We start from the raw sequence: 19013 nt of genomic DNA, 5'->3' as shown, positions 1-19013 counted from the left end.
TCCTTAATTAACCTCTTTGGGGTTTGCAGATCTGAAGGGACTGGATAGGTGTAAAACTAGGTTATTATACTGTGATTTTCACCAAGTCTTCCGATTGGTCTAGGGGAGCTTCCGGGTTATGTCGCTTACACCAATCCACTTATTTCAGAACTGCAAAACTAGAGGGGTGAGGGGTAGTTTTTGGACAGAGTCTCGGAGACAAAGGCTCTCTATAGCTCTATGGTGTCCTGAATTGATGGTGTATAGATGATCATCAATGGTGTGAGGCAGTTATGATCTGTTTGTCCAGTCAACTGTCAGCTTGAAAAACAAGATCAGCACACCTTCAAAATGGCCTTCATGGTAGATAACAGTCTCTGTTGCATGTTGCCACATAAGATGCAACATTTAGGAACTGGTCTCTTCTTCAGTAGCCTGACCTATTATAACTTTAAAACGTAAGTGTGGAGGATGAAACTAGTCTTGTTGCTCTCCTGGGAATTACTTGAACAAAGAACAAAACAGATATTTGATCAGCTGAATAGTATTGTATTACGAGGCCAAGAGTGCAACTAGACTTCATTCCCTGATCACCTTTTCTTCATCTGTACTGATTTCAAAGAATTGGAGCGCTCATAGCAAATGCCCAGTAGGCGCTAGGCAGGTATCCAACACAATACATTCACCTCTGTTAAGATGAAGTAGACAGAGGATTTAAAACTATTTACATTCATCCCTTGTGATGTGTAAAGAAGCAGGTTCAATTGAGTGAAAGCTAAACAAATGGCACAATCACAATAGTCACTATTGGGTCATCATGTGTCTGGGGGTAAGTGTGTCTTCATTATACAACAATCTTAATGATACTCAGTCTGGCTATTTTGCCTAACGTTGACTTTCTCAAGTTAAGACCAAAGTTCCTCGGGAACAACAATTATTTTGAAGGCAGTGGACACCCGATTTACTTTTTACTGTTGGTTGTATTACATCCTAGCCAAAAGATGGAGCTAATCACAAGCCCAAGCATCATCTTGGAAGAAAAAAAAAGTTATTTCGAAGTCCCGCCCACTGGTCGTCACTAGTTAACACAGCCACTATGTCATAATTATGACTAAACACCGCCCCTTTCTAAAATGTATCTAATTAAAATCTTATTTTAAACCTAACCGCATTGGTAACATCATGCCTAACCCTACATTTAAATCAAGACTAGCGTGTTTCCAATAGACACAGCCACAATTACAAAGTCAAAATTGCCTATGTCATAAAAAATAATAATAGCTTTGGGGTGTTAATGTAGTTATAAGGCAGTGTGGTTATGTTAAAAAAAATCTGATTTTAAGATCAATTGTAGAAATATGCGGGGTTGATGACTTGGTGTCTGTGTTAACTAGTGACGACCGCTGTAGCGGGCTGCCCAGGCTTCCAAGCTTTGCGGGTGAAAACATGGCAGGCATGAGTGCGGCGGGTCCTCGGTCGGCCTCTGCCGGACCGGTTCAACAAGGGCTTAAAGAAGCCCTGATTGATACGTTAACGGCTATCCTGTCCCCGGTTCAAGAAGTGCGAGCAGCCGCTGAGGAGCAAATAAAAGTGTTGGAAGTGACAGAGGGTAAGTTAAGCATGGACTCTAGCATTGCTAGACCAGCTGATGTCAAGAGAGTGAAATGACATGATGGGTCTGTGCGGAAAGATAAATGCTAGCTACTGTATAGCAGACAAAAACAAAATACTGTCATGTTGGCTTGTTATGATAAAACAATTTAAGAGGTTCAGTTCTCTCCAATTGGCTAGCAAGTGGCGCAAATGAATATCGTTAGCTTATTCCCAACTAGCTACATAAGTTAGCGGCTAACAAGTTAGTTAGCTCTCTCTCTCTCTGTGTGTGTGTGTGTGTGTGTGTGTGTGTGTGTGTGTGTGTGTATATGTATATGTATGTGTGTGAGAGAGAGAGAGTGTGTGTGTCTGCCTCCAGTATTCTTGATTGCTAGCTAATTTATCAGCAATTTGATTCCACTCTGTGTTGTAACTAGCATCCACACACATGATGGCGGATCAATTCAACCAGGGAGAATCTATTTTAACTGCCTGCAATTAAAATGGCAAGTTAACTAATACGTGCAACTAATAGTTAGCTAGGTGGGCTAACTATAAGCAGCAGGTAAATCTTGATAGCTAGCTAGCCATTTACATTCGTGAGATCTTATTTCGAGCCCAGAGCCCAGCTTTCCACTTGGAATTCTAGAAGGGTGACAGGTGATAGGATGAATCGATTATCAAGGCTGTGAAATCGTTTTAGGGTCGCTATTGTAACCATTCGATCTGGAAAGTTTTCCCGCGAATATGATTCCTCAGTATTCTGCCTTGCGGATTCCAGCCTTTGAAAACTGACGGCATCAGTCGTTTTGACAACTATGCTTTTTTTTCTCATGTTTTAATACCCCCCCCCCCCCCCCAGGAAAAACATTGTTTCGTGTTTCATCTCAATACTGCACACGCCCTTTCCCTACTACCCTATGCGTGTTGAATGAATAGCTACCATATGCTTATTTAGCTATATAGTACAGTAGTTACCCTAAACCAGTTTGCCATTAATCCAAAATAGAGTGGGGGGTGAATATAGGGACAGTGTGTACAGTGCCTTTGTCTGTGGCGTTCCTCTCTGACACAGCTAAAAAGGCTGATTGTGCAGGCTGTCTGTCAGGATCCACTGCAATGTCACAGCAGCAAGAATGGGCCCAGCAGGCCTCTCTGAGGGAGCTGCTCTATATATGGAACACATTGTCTCCTGGACTCTGATGTCACTCAGTTAAAGCTGGGGACAGAGTGGTGGTATGTCGCAGGGAAGAGGGGATGAGTCCGACTGACGAGCGTAAAACCCTTTGGAAGAGTTCTCCAGTGCTTGCTGTAAATGTTCAAAGGTGCTTAGAATTGTCGATGAGTTGGTCATGAGTCAAATCATATGAACATTTTGGACATTTTGTCCCTGCGTTCCATGCATGCATGCCCCCCGGCCCCCATGACATGGCTAGTGTGCTTCCAAGAGTGTCTGTATGCCGGATGATCTGTCCACTGTGTTGATGTTGCTCAATTTGTGTTGTAGAGTTTGGAGTCCACCTTTCAGAGCTAACTGTGGATCCTCAGGGAGCTCTGGCCATTCGTCAGGTTAGTTAGCAAAAAAATTGTAGTTATATGGTGTGTGACTACTCAGCATCTCCTTCACACTGCTATATCTATCATTCAATTAATTCATTATACTGTATGTGTTCAGTTGGCCTCAGTCATCCTGAAGCAGTATGTGGAGACCCACTGGTGTTCCCTGTCTGAGAAGTTCAGGCCCCCAGAGACCACAGACCGGGTAAGCAGAGTGCCATGTCATTCTTTCAACTCGCCTAGTTGAAATGGATCATTGTCAATGGCTAGCTATTTCAAAACATTGAGGAGGATTTAATAAACAGCTAATGATGCCTAAATTACCCCCCTTCTCTCTCTCTCTCTCTCTCCAGGCCAAGGCAGCCATCAGGGAGCTTTTGCCCGAGGGCCTCAGGGAGGCCATCAGTAAGGTGCGGTCCAGCGTGGCCTACGCTGTGTCGGCCATCGCCCACTGGGACTGGCCCGAAGCCTGGCCTCAGCTCTTCACCCTTCTCATGGACATGTTGGTCAGCGGTGACGTCAGCGCCGTGCACGGGGCCATGAGGGTCCTCACAGGTAAGGACACACACACACCCCCAATTCCAAATTGACCTCCTCTTCTTGTGCTCCATTTGTATTTGCTCCGTGTGTTCACTTCATCCCTCTGGCCTTTTCTCAAAGAGTTTACCCGTGAGGTGACAGATACTCAGATGCCTCTGGTGGCCCCAGTAATTCTGCCTGAGATGTACAAGATCTTCACCATGATGGAGATCTACAGCATCCGTACCCGCTCCAGAGCCGTGGAGATCTTCACCACCTGTGCCTATCTTATCTGTGCAATAGAGGAGCTGGAGAAGGGTGCGGCCAAGGCCCTGATCTTCCCCGTAGTGCAGCAGTTCACTGAGGCATTCATTCAGGCCCTGCAGATGCCTGATGGGCCCTCCTCAGACAGTGGCCTCAAGATGGAGGTCCTCAAGGTGAGAAGATGACCACAGAAGGATTTATACTCCCATGGATTTATACAGCCAGATGTTGTTGTAGTTTTGGGATCCGGAGGCCAAATCTTATCAGTTGTCCTAATCCTGATCCATCCTTCTCTCCACCTTTTTACCTCCTCCCCAGGCTGTGACTGCTCTAGTAAAGAACTTCCCCAAACCCATGGTTTTGTCCATGCAGCAGATCCTGCCCATCGTCTGGAACACCCTGACAGAGAGCGCTGCTTTATATCCTTCACAATGCATGTCCTCTGCTCTTTCATCTTATTGTAGCTCGTTGTCTTCGTTCCCTTTGGTTCACATCTGTAAATAATGAGCTCTGGGCTCCACTCTGCCCTTTTTTTAAATGGTAGCTAGCGAGCCCACCTAGCTGTAGAGAATGGTCGATGTCCCGAGAATGGGGGTTTCCTTAACCGTGTGTGCACTTATGTCAGAACAGAAGTCAACTACACAGAGGAGGTAGACGACCCCATTGACTCTGACGGTGAGTACGTCCTTATCCTATTCATATCTTTACTGGCTGTATATGTACTTTTTTTTCTCCATTGTCGAATAAATGAAATCAATCTATGTGACACGGGCTGATCTAGACATAAGTCGTCTTGGTTGATATTCGAGGTATTTATTTGTGTGCGTTTTTCTCCCAGGTGAGGTTCTGGGCTTTGAGAACCTGGTGTTTAGTATCTTTGAGTTCATCCACACGTTGTTGGAGAACAGCAAGTTCAAGAGCACAGTGAAGAGGGCTCTGCCTGAGCTGATCTACTACATCATTGTCTACATGCAGATCACTGAGGATCAGGTACAAACAACCTCGCCCGTGTGTGTGACATTTTTAAGAGAATTGGTATCGTGTATGTGTTCTTCATCCGTTGTAATTTCGCCGTAGATCAAGGTGTGGACGGCCAACCCCCAGCAGTTTGTGGAGGACGAGGATGACGACACCTTCTCCTACTCCGTCAGGATCTCAGCCCAGGACCTGCTGCTGGTGAGAACTTCACGTGGGACACTAACAGTTTGGGGCAAATCTGAAATGATACCGTATTCCCCATAGGGTGCACTCCTGTCTGTGGCTCTATGTTTTAACCCCTCATGAAAGAATACTCCCACACGCAGACGGCTACCATTCCATGTGTAGGATCTGGTCAATGTGACCTTCTTGGAGACGTCACAATACTTTTTTTTTTTTTTTTTCAACCGTCCTCCTCTTCCAACAGGCTGTGGCGACAGAGTTCCAGAACGAGAGTGCGGAAGCGTTGGCGGCGGCAGCGACAAGACACCTGCAGGAAGCAGAGCAGGCTAGGAACAGTGGCAACGAACACTGGTGAGGACCACACGCACCGGCTTCATGACGAAAGACAGCGGTTGTCTCTCAGTCATTAGTGGCTTCCTCTTCTTGTCTCCTGTTTGTCCCATGCACTGACCTGAAAACACAGGCTAGGTGAAAGCGAAATGGATGCCTTTCAGGAATTTGCTTTCATCTGTCCAGGTATTTTTATGTCAGTGCAGACTGAGGAAAGGAGACAAGGAGGAGACCACTTGACTATTGAGATACACACCATAGCTAAACAATCACCATACAGTCAGACTCTAGGTCTGCTCTCTCCTCACCCCTGTGTTATCCTGTCCTGCAGGTGGAAGGTCCATGAGGCGTGTTTGTTAGCTCTGGGCTCAGTGAAGACAATCATCACAGAGAACGTGAAGAATGGCCGTGTTCAGTTTGATATGCACGGCTTCCTGGCTAACGTCATCCTAGCTGATCTCAACCTCACAGGTTAGTCAGTCTGGGATCTCTTGCTCAGCTCCTGGGCAGCAGTGTTTGGTTACAGTGCCTTCGGGAAGTTTTCAGACCCCTTTACTTTTTCAACATTTTGTTAGATTCTAAAATTGGTTTAGTTTTTTTTTCCCCTCATTCATCTACATACAATACCCCATAATGACAAAGCAAAAACAGGTTATCAATTTTTGCTCATTTATTAAAAATAAATAACTTAAATATCACATTTTACATAGGTAATCAGACCCTTTACTCAGTACTTTGAAGCACCTTTGGCAGCGATTACAGCATCGAGTCTTCTTGGGTATGACGCTACAAGATTGGCACATATGTATTTGGGGAGTTTGTCCAATTCTTCTCAAGCTCTGTCAGGTTGGATGGGGAGCGTTGCTGCACAGCTATTTTCAGGGCTGTCCAGAGATGTTCGATCGGGTTCAAGTCCAGGCTCTGGCTGGGCCACTCAAGGACATTCAGAGACTTGTCCCAAAGCCACTCCTGCATTATCTTGGCTGTGTGCTTTGTTGTCCTGTTGGAAGGTGAACCTTCGCCCGAGTCTGGGGTCCTGAGTGCTCTGCAGCAGGTTTTCATCAAGGATCTCTCTGTACTTTGCTCCATTCATCTTTACCTCGATCTTCTGGAAGGTTCTCCCATCTCCACAAAGGAACTCTAAAGCTCTGTCAGAGTGAGCATTGGGTTCTTGGTCACCTCCCGGACCAAGGCCCTTCTCCCCTGATTGCTCAGTTTGGCTGGGCGGCCAGCTCTAGGAAGAGTCTTGGTGGTTCCAAACTTCTTCCATTTAAGAATGATTGAGGCCACTGTGTTCTTGTGGGCCTTCAATGCTGCAGAAATATTTTGGTACCCTTCCCCAGATCTGTGCCTCAACACGATCCTGTCTCTACGGACAATTTCTTTGACCTCATGGCTTGGTTTTTGCTCTGGCATGCAGTTTCAACTGTGGGACCTTGTGTGCCTTTCCAAATCATATCCGATCAATTGAATTTACCACTGGTGGACTCCAAGTTGTAGAAACATCTCAAGGATAGTCAAAGGAAACAGGACGCACCTGAGGTGAATTTCGAGTCTCATCGCAAAGGGTCTGAATACTTAAATAAGGTATTTCTGGGTTTTTTTCTTAATTTTTCTAAATTTTCTAAACCTGTTGTGCTTTGTCATTATGGGGTACTGTGTGTAGATGGCCGAGGATTCAAAAAATGTTTTAAAAAATTGTATAAGCCTGTAATGTAACATTGTGGAAAAAGTCAAGGGGTCTGAGTATTTTCGGGAAGGCACTGCATGTTCTTCTCTGACAGTGATCAAGATATCAATGAAGTGTAAGGGAGAAACTATAACCTGTGTACACTGTCGCCGTGGACTCTTGAGTTTGAACGTGGCTCACAGTACAGTATGTGCCTACCTAGCTAACTGTAAGTCGCTCTGGATAAGAGCTAAATGACTAAAATTAAAATGTAGCTACATAATAACCACCTGTCCCTTAACTCGTCCCTCCCAGCGGCCTCTCCATTCCTGCTGGGCCGTGCCCTTTGGGCAGCCAGCCGCTTCACAGCAGCCATGACCCCTGAGCTCATCCAGCAGTTCCTCCAGGTCACCGTCAGCGGCCTGCACGACAGCCAACCCCCCTCGGTCCGCATCTCAGCTGTACGTGCCATCTGGGGGTAAGTGAGATCAACACTTAAAGGGAAAATCCATCAAAACGATAATATAAAAAAAAAATATATATATATATATATTTTTCATTCCGCTATTGATACATTCCCAAAATGTTTTCCATGTTAAGTTTTCAAGATATTGGACTAGTGAAGTAGTGTCACTTGCATCACGATGATGTGGCCAGTGACTGTATCAATAGTGGACTAATGGGGAAAAAATACCAAAGTATTGTTTTTGAGTGGAGTTTAAGACAGCTTAAACCTCTATATTTCTGACATGCTGTATAGAGCACGCTATATATATATATATATATATATTATTTTTTTCTCTCCCTCCAGTCATAATAACAATAAGCTAGACCAGGTAAAAGCAGTGATGGCATAGATGGATGCATAAGTGCCTCTCGTTTGTCACCCAACTAGCCCAACTAGTCACCCATCACAACACCATCACAGTAAGTGTGTTGGTACCGGGGTGGTAAATGTATTTGTGCTCTCCTCAGGTACTGTGACCAGCTGAAGCAGTCAGAGAGTACCCACATGCTGCAGCCGTTCCTGCCTGCTGTTGTGGACGGGCTGGTGCAGCTGGCAGCCCAGTTCAGCTCTGAGGTTCTCACCCTGGTCATGGAGACCCTGTGTATCGTCTCCACCGTGGACCCAGCCTTCACCACCAGCGCAGAGAACAAGATCTGCCCCCTCACCATCGCCATCTTCCTCAAGTATAGTAACGGTAGGTAACTAACCTTGGCAGTTGGCACTCATTTAGTTCATAGTTGAGTCCGATAGACAGATTGCGGTATTACCATATGGCTTACATCTATCCCAACCTTTCGAATGAAAACTTGGGCCACCATATCTAACTCTCCTGTCCTCTCCCCAGACTCAGTGGTGGCGTCTCTGGCCCAGGACATCTTTAAGGAGCTGGCCCAAATCGAGGCTTGCCAGGGACCAATGCAGATGCGCCTCATCCCCACCCTGGTCAGCATTATGCAGGCCCCCCCTGACAAGATCCCCTTCGGCCTGTGTGCAGTAAGTCCACTTTGTGGAAGTCCTTACTTTACATCAGCATTATGCGTCAGACCAACTCCGTAGCCTTGTGGTTAGTGTCCGCTCTGAGATTGGAAGGTTGGGAGTACGATCCCTGGCTAAGTCATACAAAAGACTGTAAAAATGGGGCCCGATGCATCTCTGCTTGGCACTCCTAAGAGAACAACTGATATGGATTTTCTAGGGCCGATACCAATTTTTGGGGGTCAAGGAAGGCCGATATTCACTATTATTAGATGTGACATTTTGTGTGACAACATTTCCCAGAGACAGCCTTTTTAAATCCAAAAATATATTTCACTTTGGTTTTACCAATCTAACTGCATAACGGTAATCGTTGTATTTGATGAACTGGGTAAGTTTAAGATTGCATAAGCCTACTCACTATCCAGGTGAATGCATATTCAATAGGAGTGTGTCCACGCATTGAGTTATTGAGCTTGTTTTGGCTGATCAGTGGAGTCTATGGTGCTACCGATGACGATCTGTTTGCCTTCATTTGAAACTTATATTAAATCAAATTTTATTGGTCGCATACACCTATTTAGCGGATGTTACTGTGGGTGTAGTGAAATGCTTGTTCCTAGCTCCGACAGTGCAGTAATATCAAACAATACACACACCTATGAGTAAAAGAATGGAATTAAGAAATATATAAATATTAGGACGAGGTGTGTGTGTGTGTGTGTGTGTGTGTGTGTGTGTGCCAGTCAAAAGTTTGGACACCTACTCATTCAAGGGTTCTTCTTTATTTCTACTATTTTCAACATTTTAGAACAATCGCTAAGACATCACCACTATGAAATAACACATATGTAGTAACCCAAAAAGTGTTAAACAAATCAAAATGTATTTGAGATTCTTCGAAGTAGCAACCCTTTGCCTTGATGACAGCTTTGCACACTCTTGGCATTCTCTCAACCAGCTTCATAAGGTAGTCACCTGGAAAGCATTTCAATTAACAGGTGTGCCTTGTTAAAAGTTAATTTGTGTAATTTCTTTCCTTCTTAATGTGTTTGTGCCAGTCAGTTGTGTGGTGACACGGTAGGGGTGGTATACAGAAGACAGCCCTATTTGGTAAAATACCAAGTCCATATTATGGCAAGAACAGCTCAAATAAGCAGAGAGAAATGACAGTCCATTACATTAAGACATGAAGGTCAGTCAATCTGGAGAATGTCAAGAATTTTGAAAGTTGCTTCAAGTGCAGTCGCAAAAACCATCAAGCGCTATCATGAAACTGGCTCTCATGAGGACCACCACAGGAAAGGAAGAGCCAGAGTTACCTCTGCTGCTGATAAATTCATTAGAGTTAGGAGCCTCCAGAAATTGCAGCCCAAATAAATGCTTCAAGTAACAGACACATCTCAACATCAACTGTTCAGAGGAGACTGAGTGAATCAGGCCTTCATGGTCGAATTGCTGCAAAGAAACCACTACTAAAGGACACCAATAAGAGGAAGAGATTTGCTTGAGCCAAGAAACACAAGCAATGAACATTAGACCGGTGGAAATCTGTCCTTTTGGTCTGAGTCCAAATTGTAGATTTTTGTTTCCAACTGCCGTGTCTTTGTGAGACGCAGAGTAGGTGAATGGCTGATCTCCGCATGTGTGGTTCCCACCATGAAGCATGGAAGAGGTTTGATGGTGCTTTGCTGGTGACACTGTCAGTGATTTATTTAGAATTCAAGGCACACTTAACCAGCATGGCTACCACAGCATTCTGCAGCGATACGCCATCCCATCTGGTTTGGGTTTAGCGGGACTATCATTTGTTTTTCAGCAGGACAATGACCCAACACACCTCCAGGCTGTGTAAGGGCTACTTGACTAAGGAGAGTGATGGAGTGCTTCATCAGATGACCTGGCCGCCACAGTCACCCAAATGAGATGGTTTGGGATGAGTTGGACCACAGACTGAAGGAAAAGCAGCTAACATGTGCTCACCATATGAGGGAACTCCTTCATGACTGTTGGAAAAGCATTCCAGGTGAAGCTGGTTGAGACAATGGAAAGCTGTCATCAAGGCAAAGGGTGGCTACTTTGACAAATCTGAAATGTAGAATGTTTTGATTTAACACTTTTTGGTTACTACATGATTCCATATGTGTTATTTCATAGTTTTGATGGCTTCACTATTATTCTACAATGTAGAAAATAGTACAAATAAAGAAGAACCCTTGAATGAGTAGGTGTCAACTTTTCACTGGTAGTGTGTGTGTCAGTGTCTTCTGAAAGTATTGACCCCTTGACCTTTTTCACATTTTGTTACAGCCTTATTTTAAAATGTATTAAATTTAAAAAAGTCCTTAACAATCTACACACAATAACCCAAAATGTCTAAGGGAAAACAGAAATACCTTATTTACATAAGTATTCAGACCCCTGGCTATGAGACTCGAAATTGAGCTCTGGTGCATCCTGTTTCCATTGATCATCCTTGAGATGTTTGTGCAACTTGATTGGAGTCCAGCTGTGGTAAATTCAATTGATTGGACATGATTTGGAAAGGCACACATCTGTCTATACATGGTCCCTCAGTTGACAGTGCATGTCAGAGCAAAAACTAAGCCATGAGGTCGAAGGAATTGTCCGTAGAGCTCCGAGACAGGATTGTGTCGAGGCACAGATCTGGGGAAGGGTACCAAAACATTTCGGCAGCATTGAAGGCCCACAAGAACACAGTGGCCTTCATCATTCTTAAATGGAAGAAGTTTGGAACCACCAAAACTCTTCCTAGAGTTGCCCACCCGCCAAACTGAGCAGTTGGGAGAGAAGGGCCTTGGTCAGGGAGGTGACCAAGAACCCGATGGTCACTCTGACAGAGCTCTAGTGAAAATGGGAGAATCTTCCAGAAGGACAGCCATCTCTGCAGCAGTCCACCAATCAGGCCTTTATGGTAGTGGCCAGATGGAAGCCACTCCTCAGCAAAAGGCACATGACAGCCCGCTTTGAGTTTGCCAAAGAGCACCTAAAGGATTGTCAGACCATGAGAAACAAAATTCTCTGGTCTGTTGTAACCAAATTTGAACTCGCGTCTGGAGGAAACCTGGCACCATACTTTCGATGAAACATGGTGGGGGCGGGATGGGGGGGATGTTTTTCGGTGGCAGGGACTGGGAGAATAGTCAGGATCGAGGGAAAGATGAATGGTACCTTTATGAAAACCTGCTCCAGAGCGCTCATGACCTCAAACTGGGGAAAAGGTTCACCTTCCAACAGGACAATGACCCTAAGCACACAGCCAAGACAACACAGGAGTGGCATGGGGACAAGAATCGAAATGTCCTTGAGTGGCCCAGCCAGAGCCCAGACTTGAACCCAATCGAACATCTCTGGAGAGACCTGAAAATAGCTGTGCAGCAACACTCCCCATCCAACCTGACAGAGCTTGAGAGTATCCGCAGAGAAGTTTGGGAGAAACTCCCCAAATACAGGTGTGCCAAGCTTGTAATGTCATACCCAAAAAGACTTGAGGCTATGTTCACTGCCAAAGGTGCTTCAACAAAGTACTGACTAAAAGGTCTGAATATTTATGTAAAGCAAGGAAAAGCCCAGCAGTGTTGCAGTTCCTAACACAAACCAGTGCGCCTGGCACCTACTACCATACCCCATTCAAAGCACTTATATTTTTTGTGTTGCACATTCATCCTCTGAATGGCACACATACACAATCGATGTCTCAATTGACTCGAGGCTTAAAAATACTTATTTAACCTGTCTCCTCCTCCTGTACTGATTTTGTAGTGGATTTAACAAGTGACATCAATAAGGGATCATAGCATTCACATTTGTCACTCTGTCATGGAAAGAGCAGGTGTTCTTAATGTTTGGTATACTCAGTGTATGTCTATGGGGTATGTATTATATAGGCACCTGGGCTGAGCCTGAGATGAGCCATAATGGAGTCATCTACCACCTCACTACCACGATGAGATTTGTGGTGGGGGGGCAAAGTAGCCAGTTTTGTTGTTGTCATTACCTGTTTCTGAAATCACCATTACCCTCTAATGAACTTGTCATTTTTGCAGATTAATAGTCACGTATTTATCGTTTACAAATTAGCTAATCTATAGCACAAAATCAAATGGTTTTGACTGTTTGGAAGTTTTTTCGAGGGATCTCTTTTTGCTTCAGCCATGCAGTGCGCCTTGCAAAAGTGATTGCTGTCCTTGCTATGAAATTGTTAACGTTACCCTGTATATCTAAAAATTGCCTTATACATTTGATTGTTTTAAAGCAAAACGAAACAATTTTAAATGAGTTTAAAGCAAAACTCCTGAACAATTTTAAAGTAAAATATATTGTAAGTCCTTTTCAGCAGGTATAGCCAGATGTGTTGTCTCAGGTAGCTTTTTACTTTTATTCCGGTAAAACACAATTTTCAACGTAGATGACGACAATAACCTAGAAAATGACATAGGTTGTCTCTCAACTAATAAAGCCTAATATCGTGCAAGCCGTTTTAGCTTTTGATTGCTGAAGGTGCAAGACCGCGCAGATGTGCAAGACCAGGAACAGGCCGCCTATCTTGCCTTGATCAGTGCACGAAGCTGGACAGAGTGCGCAGTGTGACTAGGCTGCTGATATTGCCTGGGGTTGTTGGGCATCCAAAATGACTAGTAGCTCAATGACTATCAACACCGTTACATGTAGTTGGACACTGAAGGTATTTTCAGAAGGTAGAAAGAAAGTTTAAAAAAAAAAATAATAATAGTGGTGTTCCGGCCAATTTTTTGGGGGGTTAAGTTTTTGAATTGATTTTCTGACCGATATGCTACCTTTTGGATCAGTTTGTTGTCCACGGACCAACTGAGCCTGACGACTCACACAATTTAGCCTGTCGTTCGCTACATACATAGTCTGAGACTGCCATCATTGAAGTAGTTTCTGGTGACAAGGGGCGTTGTACAAGACAAAGTCCTCAGCGATTGGTTAGAGAATATCCAATCAGATGATCACATTTTCTAACCGCCGCTTTACTTATGTATGTTCGGACTCTGGCCCAACCCATCGGTTTCTGGACCAATCAGACGACCCGAATGTGTTTGCATTGAGTGACTGGTTGGGGTGGTACTCTGATTCATACTCATTGCAGAGAGAATACTAATGTCTGTGGCATGGCGTAGCATTTGGCTGGAGCAAGAAGTCTGGGTAGCCAGGCAATGGACCAGTACACTTGTATCTTTAAACCTTTTGATTTGGGGTCTGATTTATTGCGAATCGTTACATCCCTATTATTGACTATCAACTTTTAGGGTCCCAGTCAGTCATATATTGACAGTTGTCTCCTGTGCTTCCCGCCCCATCCTCCCTGACAGACAGCCATAGACATCTTGACCACAGTGGTCAGATACACCAAACCCCCGCTCTCTGAGATGCTGGTCTGCCAAGCCTTCCCTGTGGTGGCCCAGTGTACCCTCCGCACAGATGACAACACCACCATGCAGGTACACACACACACAGACTGAGGAAGGGCCCAAAGATGTTAATCCCATTTATATTTTATTTCTCTCCTGTATATATCAATTCATGGAAATGAACTCAAACCCCATCCTCTTCAGAACGGTGGTGAGTGTCTGCGGGCGTATGTGTCGGTGGCCCTGGAGCAGGTGGGCCAGTGGAGGGACACGGAGGGCCACAGTGGTCTGTGGTACGTAATACAGGTGGTCAGCCAGCTACTTGACCCTAGGACATCAGAGTTCACTGCTGCCTTCGTGGGCCGCCTGGTGTCTACGCTGATCGCCCGCGCCAGCACCGAGCTGGGAGAGCAACTAGACCAGATCCTCAGAGCCATCCTCAGCAAGATGCAGCAGGCCGAGACACTCAGCGTCATGCAGGTAGAACGAAACCCCTCCGTCTTTCACTCTCTGGAACTGACCCCTCTAAATCCATCGGTGGGATTCAGTGGTTTCTGGGATGTTGAGGTGTCAACATGTCAAGCTTCCAGTATTCAATTGATTTTTATCTGTTGTAGAGCGCCTTGCATCATGGTTATTCAATGATTGCTCTTTTGCCACCCATATAGACCCTGCTAACATCTGACTTCTCTGATCATCTCTCTCCTCCTCTGCTCAGTCTCTGATCATGGTGTTTGCCCACCTGGTCCACTCTCAGCTGGAGCCTTTGTTGGAGTTCCTGTGCAGTCTGCCGGGCCCCACAGGGAAACCGGCCCTGGAGTTTGTCATGGCCGAGTGGATGAGCCGACAGCACCTCTTCTACGGACAGTATGAGGGCAAAGTCAGGTGAGGGCTTAGAGTCGACCCTGGAGCATCCACTCTCCCCAAGATAGATGATAAAGTACAATATGACTGTTGTCCACCCGTTGAAGCAAATGTGTGTTCCTCTCTGTACTCCCCTTTCCACCTTTATTACTAGGGATTTGAACCGTTAAGCGCTAAGAATCTATTCATTATTTTGTTTAATGACGTTTGTGTTTCCCCTTCTCCTGTGTCGTCCCTGTTTAGTACGGTAGCCCTCTGTAAGCTTCTGCAGCACGGCCTCAACACAAACGACAAGCGTCTCCAGGACATCGTTGTCAAGGGTGAGGAGCTCTTCGGCCCTGACGAGGGCATCCGCACACGCTCTAAATCTGCCAAGAGTAAGACCAATACAGATATCCTCTTTGTCATCAGCTGTTTATCTAAGCATTTTGTTGAAATATAAGAGAATAAACAAAAAAATGCTTTACATTTGCCCAAGAAAATTGCGTTGCCTTTATGAATGAATGAATGATCCATATAAGCACCCTCTTCCCCCATTCTCTGGCCTAGTGTATGATAAGGAATGTATTTGCTTCATTGTTAATGTTTTTGTTGGTGGTCTACACTTTGATGGTATGCACGTCTTAGTGTTGCTATAAGGTCTCGGTCTCACTTTCTCCAGATCCAGAGAAGTGGACCAACGTTCCATTGCTAGTGAAGGTCTTCAAGTTGATTGTCAATGAGCTGTCATCAGTGGTGGAGGCCAATGCAACCAGAGCTGCTGCAGCAGACTGGAGTCCAGGTGATCCACTACAGCTATGTAACAGCCACGCATGTCAATTTCTCTCTTTGGCCTTGAGGGGATAGTTCAGACAAATTACAAAAGGATTTACACTGAACAGAAATATAAACGTAACATATAAAGTGTTGGTCCCATGTTTCATGAGCTGAAATAAAAGATCCCAGAAATGTTCCATACGCACAAAAAGCGTATTTCTCTCAAATGTTGTGCACAAATTTGTTTACATCCCTGTTAGGGAGCATTTCTCATTTGCCAAGGTAATCCATCCACCTGACAGTTGTGGCACATCAAGAAGCTGATTTAAACGGCATGATCATTACGCAGGTGCACCTTGTGCTGTGGGGAAAAATGTGCCGTTTTGTCACACAATGCCACAGATCTCTCAGGTTTTGAGGGAGCGTGCAATTGGCATGCTGACTGCAGGAATGTCTGCCAGAGCTGTTGCCAGAGAATTGAATGTTAATTTCTCTACCTTTTTAGAGACGCCTCCAATGTTGTTTTGGGGAATTTGCCAGTACGTCCAACTGGCCTCACAACCGCAGACCACGTGTAACCACGCCAGCCCAGGACCTCCACATCAGGCTTCTTCATCTGCAGGATCGTCTGAGACCAGCCACCTGGACAACAGATGAAACTGTGGGTTTACACAACCAAAGAATTTCTGCACAAACTGTCAGAAATCGTCTCTGGGAAGCTCATCTGCGTGCTCATCGTCTTCACCAGGGTCTTGACCTGACTGCAGTTTGGCATTGTGACCGACTTCAGTGGTGAAATGCTCACCTTCGATGGCCACTGGCACGCTGGAGAAGTGTGCACTTCACTGATGAATCTGGTTTTGAACTGTACGGGGCAGATGACAGACGGCATGTATGGCGTCGTGTGGACGAGCTGTTTGCTGATGTCAACGTTGTGAACAGAGTGCCCCATGGTGGCATTGGGTTATGGTATGGGCAGGCGTAAGCTACGGACAACGATCACAATTGCATTTTATCGATGGCAATTTGAATGCGCAGAGATACCGTGACAAGATCCTGAGGCCCATTTTCGTACCATTCATCCGCTGCCATCACCTCATGTTTCAGCATGATAATGCACGGCCCCATGTTGCAAGGATCTGTACACCAATTCCTGAAAGCAAAAAATGCATATTCACCAGACATGTTGGGCAAACTCTGTATCGAACGTGTACGACAGCATGTTCCAGTTCCCGCACAGCCATTGAAGACCAGTGGGACACCATTCCACAGGCCACAATCAACAGCCTGATCAACTCTGTGAAGGAGATGTCACGCTGCATGAGGCAAATGGTGGCCACACCAGATACTGACTGGTTTTCTGATCCACACCCCTACTTATCTATGACCAACATTAATATCTGTATTCCCAGAATTCCATGGGAATTTATTTAATTTGACTGATTTCCTTACTCAGTAAAATCTTTTTGAAATTGTTGCGTTTTGAATATATTTTTGTTCGGTGTATTTATTCCCTTATCTAGTGTTGAATGCCGTTTTGAAAGCTGTGTCAGACTCATGTCTTTATTTGGCTGGAAAATACCCTCCTGTCTCTTAATCGTATGACCTTGGTGGTGTCTGATAACTGTATGTTTTGTTTTTTAGTATTATGAAATCAATTGGGCCCCATTGTAGCTAATCCCAAAGTGTTTTGTTATTGCAGATTCAGTAGGAATGTGGGAGGACGAAGAGGAAGAGGAGGAGAATGAGGAGGAGGGTGAAGGGTTGGCCGGGCAGCTTCTCTCTGACCTCATCGCTTCCAACAAATATGGTGAGAACTTCCCTCTCAGGCTCTTCCAGATGTCTAGTCAATCAGTGCACTAGGCAGGCAGATATTTTGGTTTTGGAGCTCTATCTGCCATGTTTCACAGGTATCAAATTGTTGTTTTTTTCTTCATTTCTTTCAGATGAAAACTACTATGAGGAGGATGATGAGGAGGATCCAGATGCCTTGAAGGACCCCATATATCAGATAGACCTCCAGGTAATGCTTATCTGTTCATTTTAGATTTAGTTTACACAAACATGACTAGTTAAAGCAAATGTGGTTGTGCTTTTTTTTTTATTTGTCCTTGAGGAGATTGATAAAGTTAAATTGAACAGATTTCAATGGTCTGTGACGTTTTGGGTTGTATTTTGATGTCTTACCTTCACTTTTTAAATAAACGTTCTTGTGTTTTTTTAGGCCTACCTGACAGATTTCCTGACCCAGTTTGCCCAGTCTCCGTGCTACAGCATGTTCTCTGGCCACCTCAACGATGCTGAGAGGAGAGTCCTGCAGTCTATCAGCATCTAAACCTGGCCCCATCATCCCCTTCCCTACATCAACCCGACCATAACTCTCTCGTCCAATCCCTCTCGCTCACTAACTAATTACCAACCCCTGAGTGGGGGAAAGGCTCTGATTGGCCAGGTGGTTGTTGATGCTTTATCTCCAACAGAGGAACATGGACGGACGGGGGAGAAGAGACAGACTTGCACTTACCCATGAGAGTCTTCTCACTGAAAGGATGGCCAGGAAAAGACTGCAGATTTGTGAAGGTTGAGGTTAGATTTAGGGGAGTGAGGGACACCCAGGTTTGTTTCTGAGAGAGGACTGGGAGACAGTTGTAGAGTGACCTCGTTTAGTGTCTCCTCGCTCCTCTGCCCTATTGGACTGGTCGGGGACGTTGGGATGTGAGAGGGGTTGATGTTTTACAATGGGTGAAGCAGGCAGGGCAACTATGATATATATGAACTCTGTCTTTACTGTGTCCCATTTGTAACTCAACCCACTTATTTTTGTGCGTCTGTAAAAAAAATAAAAATAAAAATAATGTAACCTTCCAAGAGGCAAAAGAAACTTCATGATGACGGAAAGACAAAGATAAACATCTTTGAGACAAAGAAACATTGGCGGCCTTATTGACTTCTGATTGGGAAGAAAACCTTGAGGACTTCCGGTCTGGGTGGCTATGAGGGATTCACACTGTTGCCATGGTGACTCAAAGTCATGTAATTTCATTGTACCCACAGCAAGTTGGGATGAAAGTCTAAATAAAAGTCCCAACAGGACACCATTTTAAGTTTCCATTGTTATTTGGTCACTTTCCCAGGTAGTGAAAATGTGAGTACATAGTCTGTATGTTACCAAATCCAAATGTTTGTCATAGTTGTTAGTTTGTTTGACCTTTCACTTAGGGCCTTGAAGTGTTTGACACTTTGTAATCTCTTACCAGAAGAATTTGGTGTGTTTCTTCCACAAAATGATGTTGTCTTAAGTGTTGGCAGTCTCTCAGTGAATGCCTCTTCTGAAATGTGATTTAAGATGAATGCAAAGCTGGCATACACAAAAATGTATAAATATAATTTGTATCAGTTCTTAGTTGACCCTGTTTGTAAATGTGGGCATTTGTGAAAGAGA

At 44.7% G+C, this 19013-nt stretch overlaps 1 protein-coding gene across 1 annotated transcript; it reads left to right on the top strand.

Moving 5' to 3' along the window:
- The first annotated feature begins 1143 nt into the window (after positions 1 to 1143).
- Positions 1144 to 18967, top strand: LOC106582748 (importin-9). The gene is made up of 22 exons (XM_014166136.1): positions 1144 to 1588; positions 3080 to 3141; positions 3248 to 3334; positions 3483 to 3684; positions 3790 to 4085; positions 4231 to 4331; positions 4529 to 4587; positions 4751 to 4902; positions 4990 to 5088; positions 5318 to 5424; positions 5735 to 5874; positions 7388 to 7550; positions 8048 to 8274; positions 8425 to 8573; positions 13913 to 14041; positions 14156 to 14431; positions 14670 to 14836; positions 15059 to 15192; positions 15477 to 15596; positions 17274 to 17381; positions 17518 to 17594; positions 17796 to 18967. Exons 1-22 carry the CDS (start codon positions 1426 to 1428, stop codon positions 17904 to 17906), a joined length of 3129 nt encoding a protein of 1042 aa, XP_014021611.1. The 5' UTR covers positions 1144 to 1425; the 3' UTR covers positions 17907 to 18967.
- Positions 18968 to 19013: the final 46 nt, after the last annotated feature.

This window comes from Salmo salar, chromosome ssa22 (assembly GCF_905237065.1).
Source record: "Salmo salar chromosome ssa22, Ssal_v3.1, whole genome shotgun sequence".
Lineage (NCBI taxonomy): Eukaryota > Metazoa > Chordata > Actinopteri > Salmoniformes > Salmonidae > Salmo > Salmo salar.
This window is presented reverse-complemented; position numbering and strand designations above follow the sequence as displayed.

Coding starts and splice junctions, on each gene's coding strand:
- LOC106582748 (XM_014166136.1), top strand. CDS start 1,426: ATGGCAGGCATGAGTGCGGCGGGTCCTCGGTCGGCCTCTGCCGGACCG. Junction 4,903..4,989: donor TGCAGATCACTGAGGATCAG/GTACAAACAACC, acceptor ATTTCGCCGTAG/ATCAAGGTGTGGACGGCCAA. Junction 8,275..8,424: donor CTTCCTCAAGTATAGTAACG/GTAGGTAACTAA, acceptor TCCTCTCCCCAG/ACTCAGTGGTGGCGTCTCTG.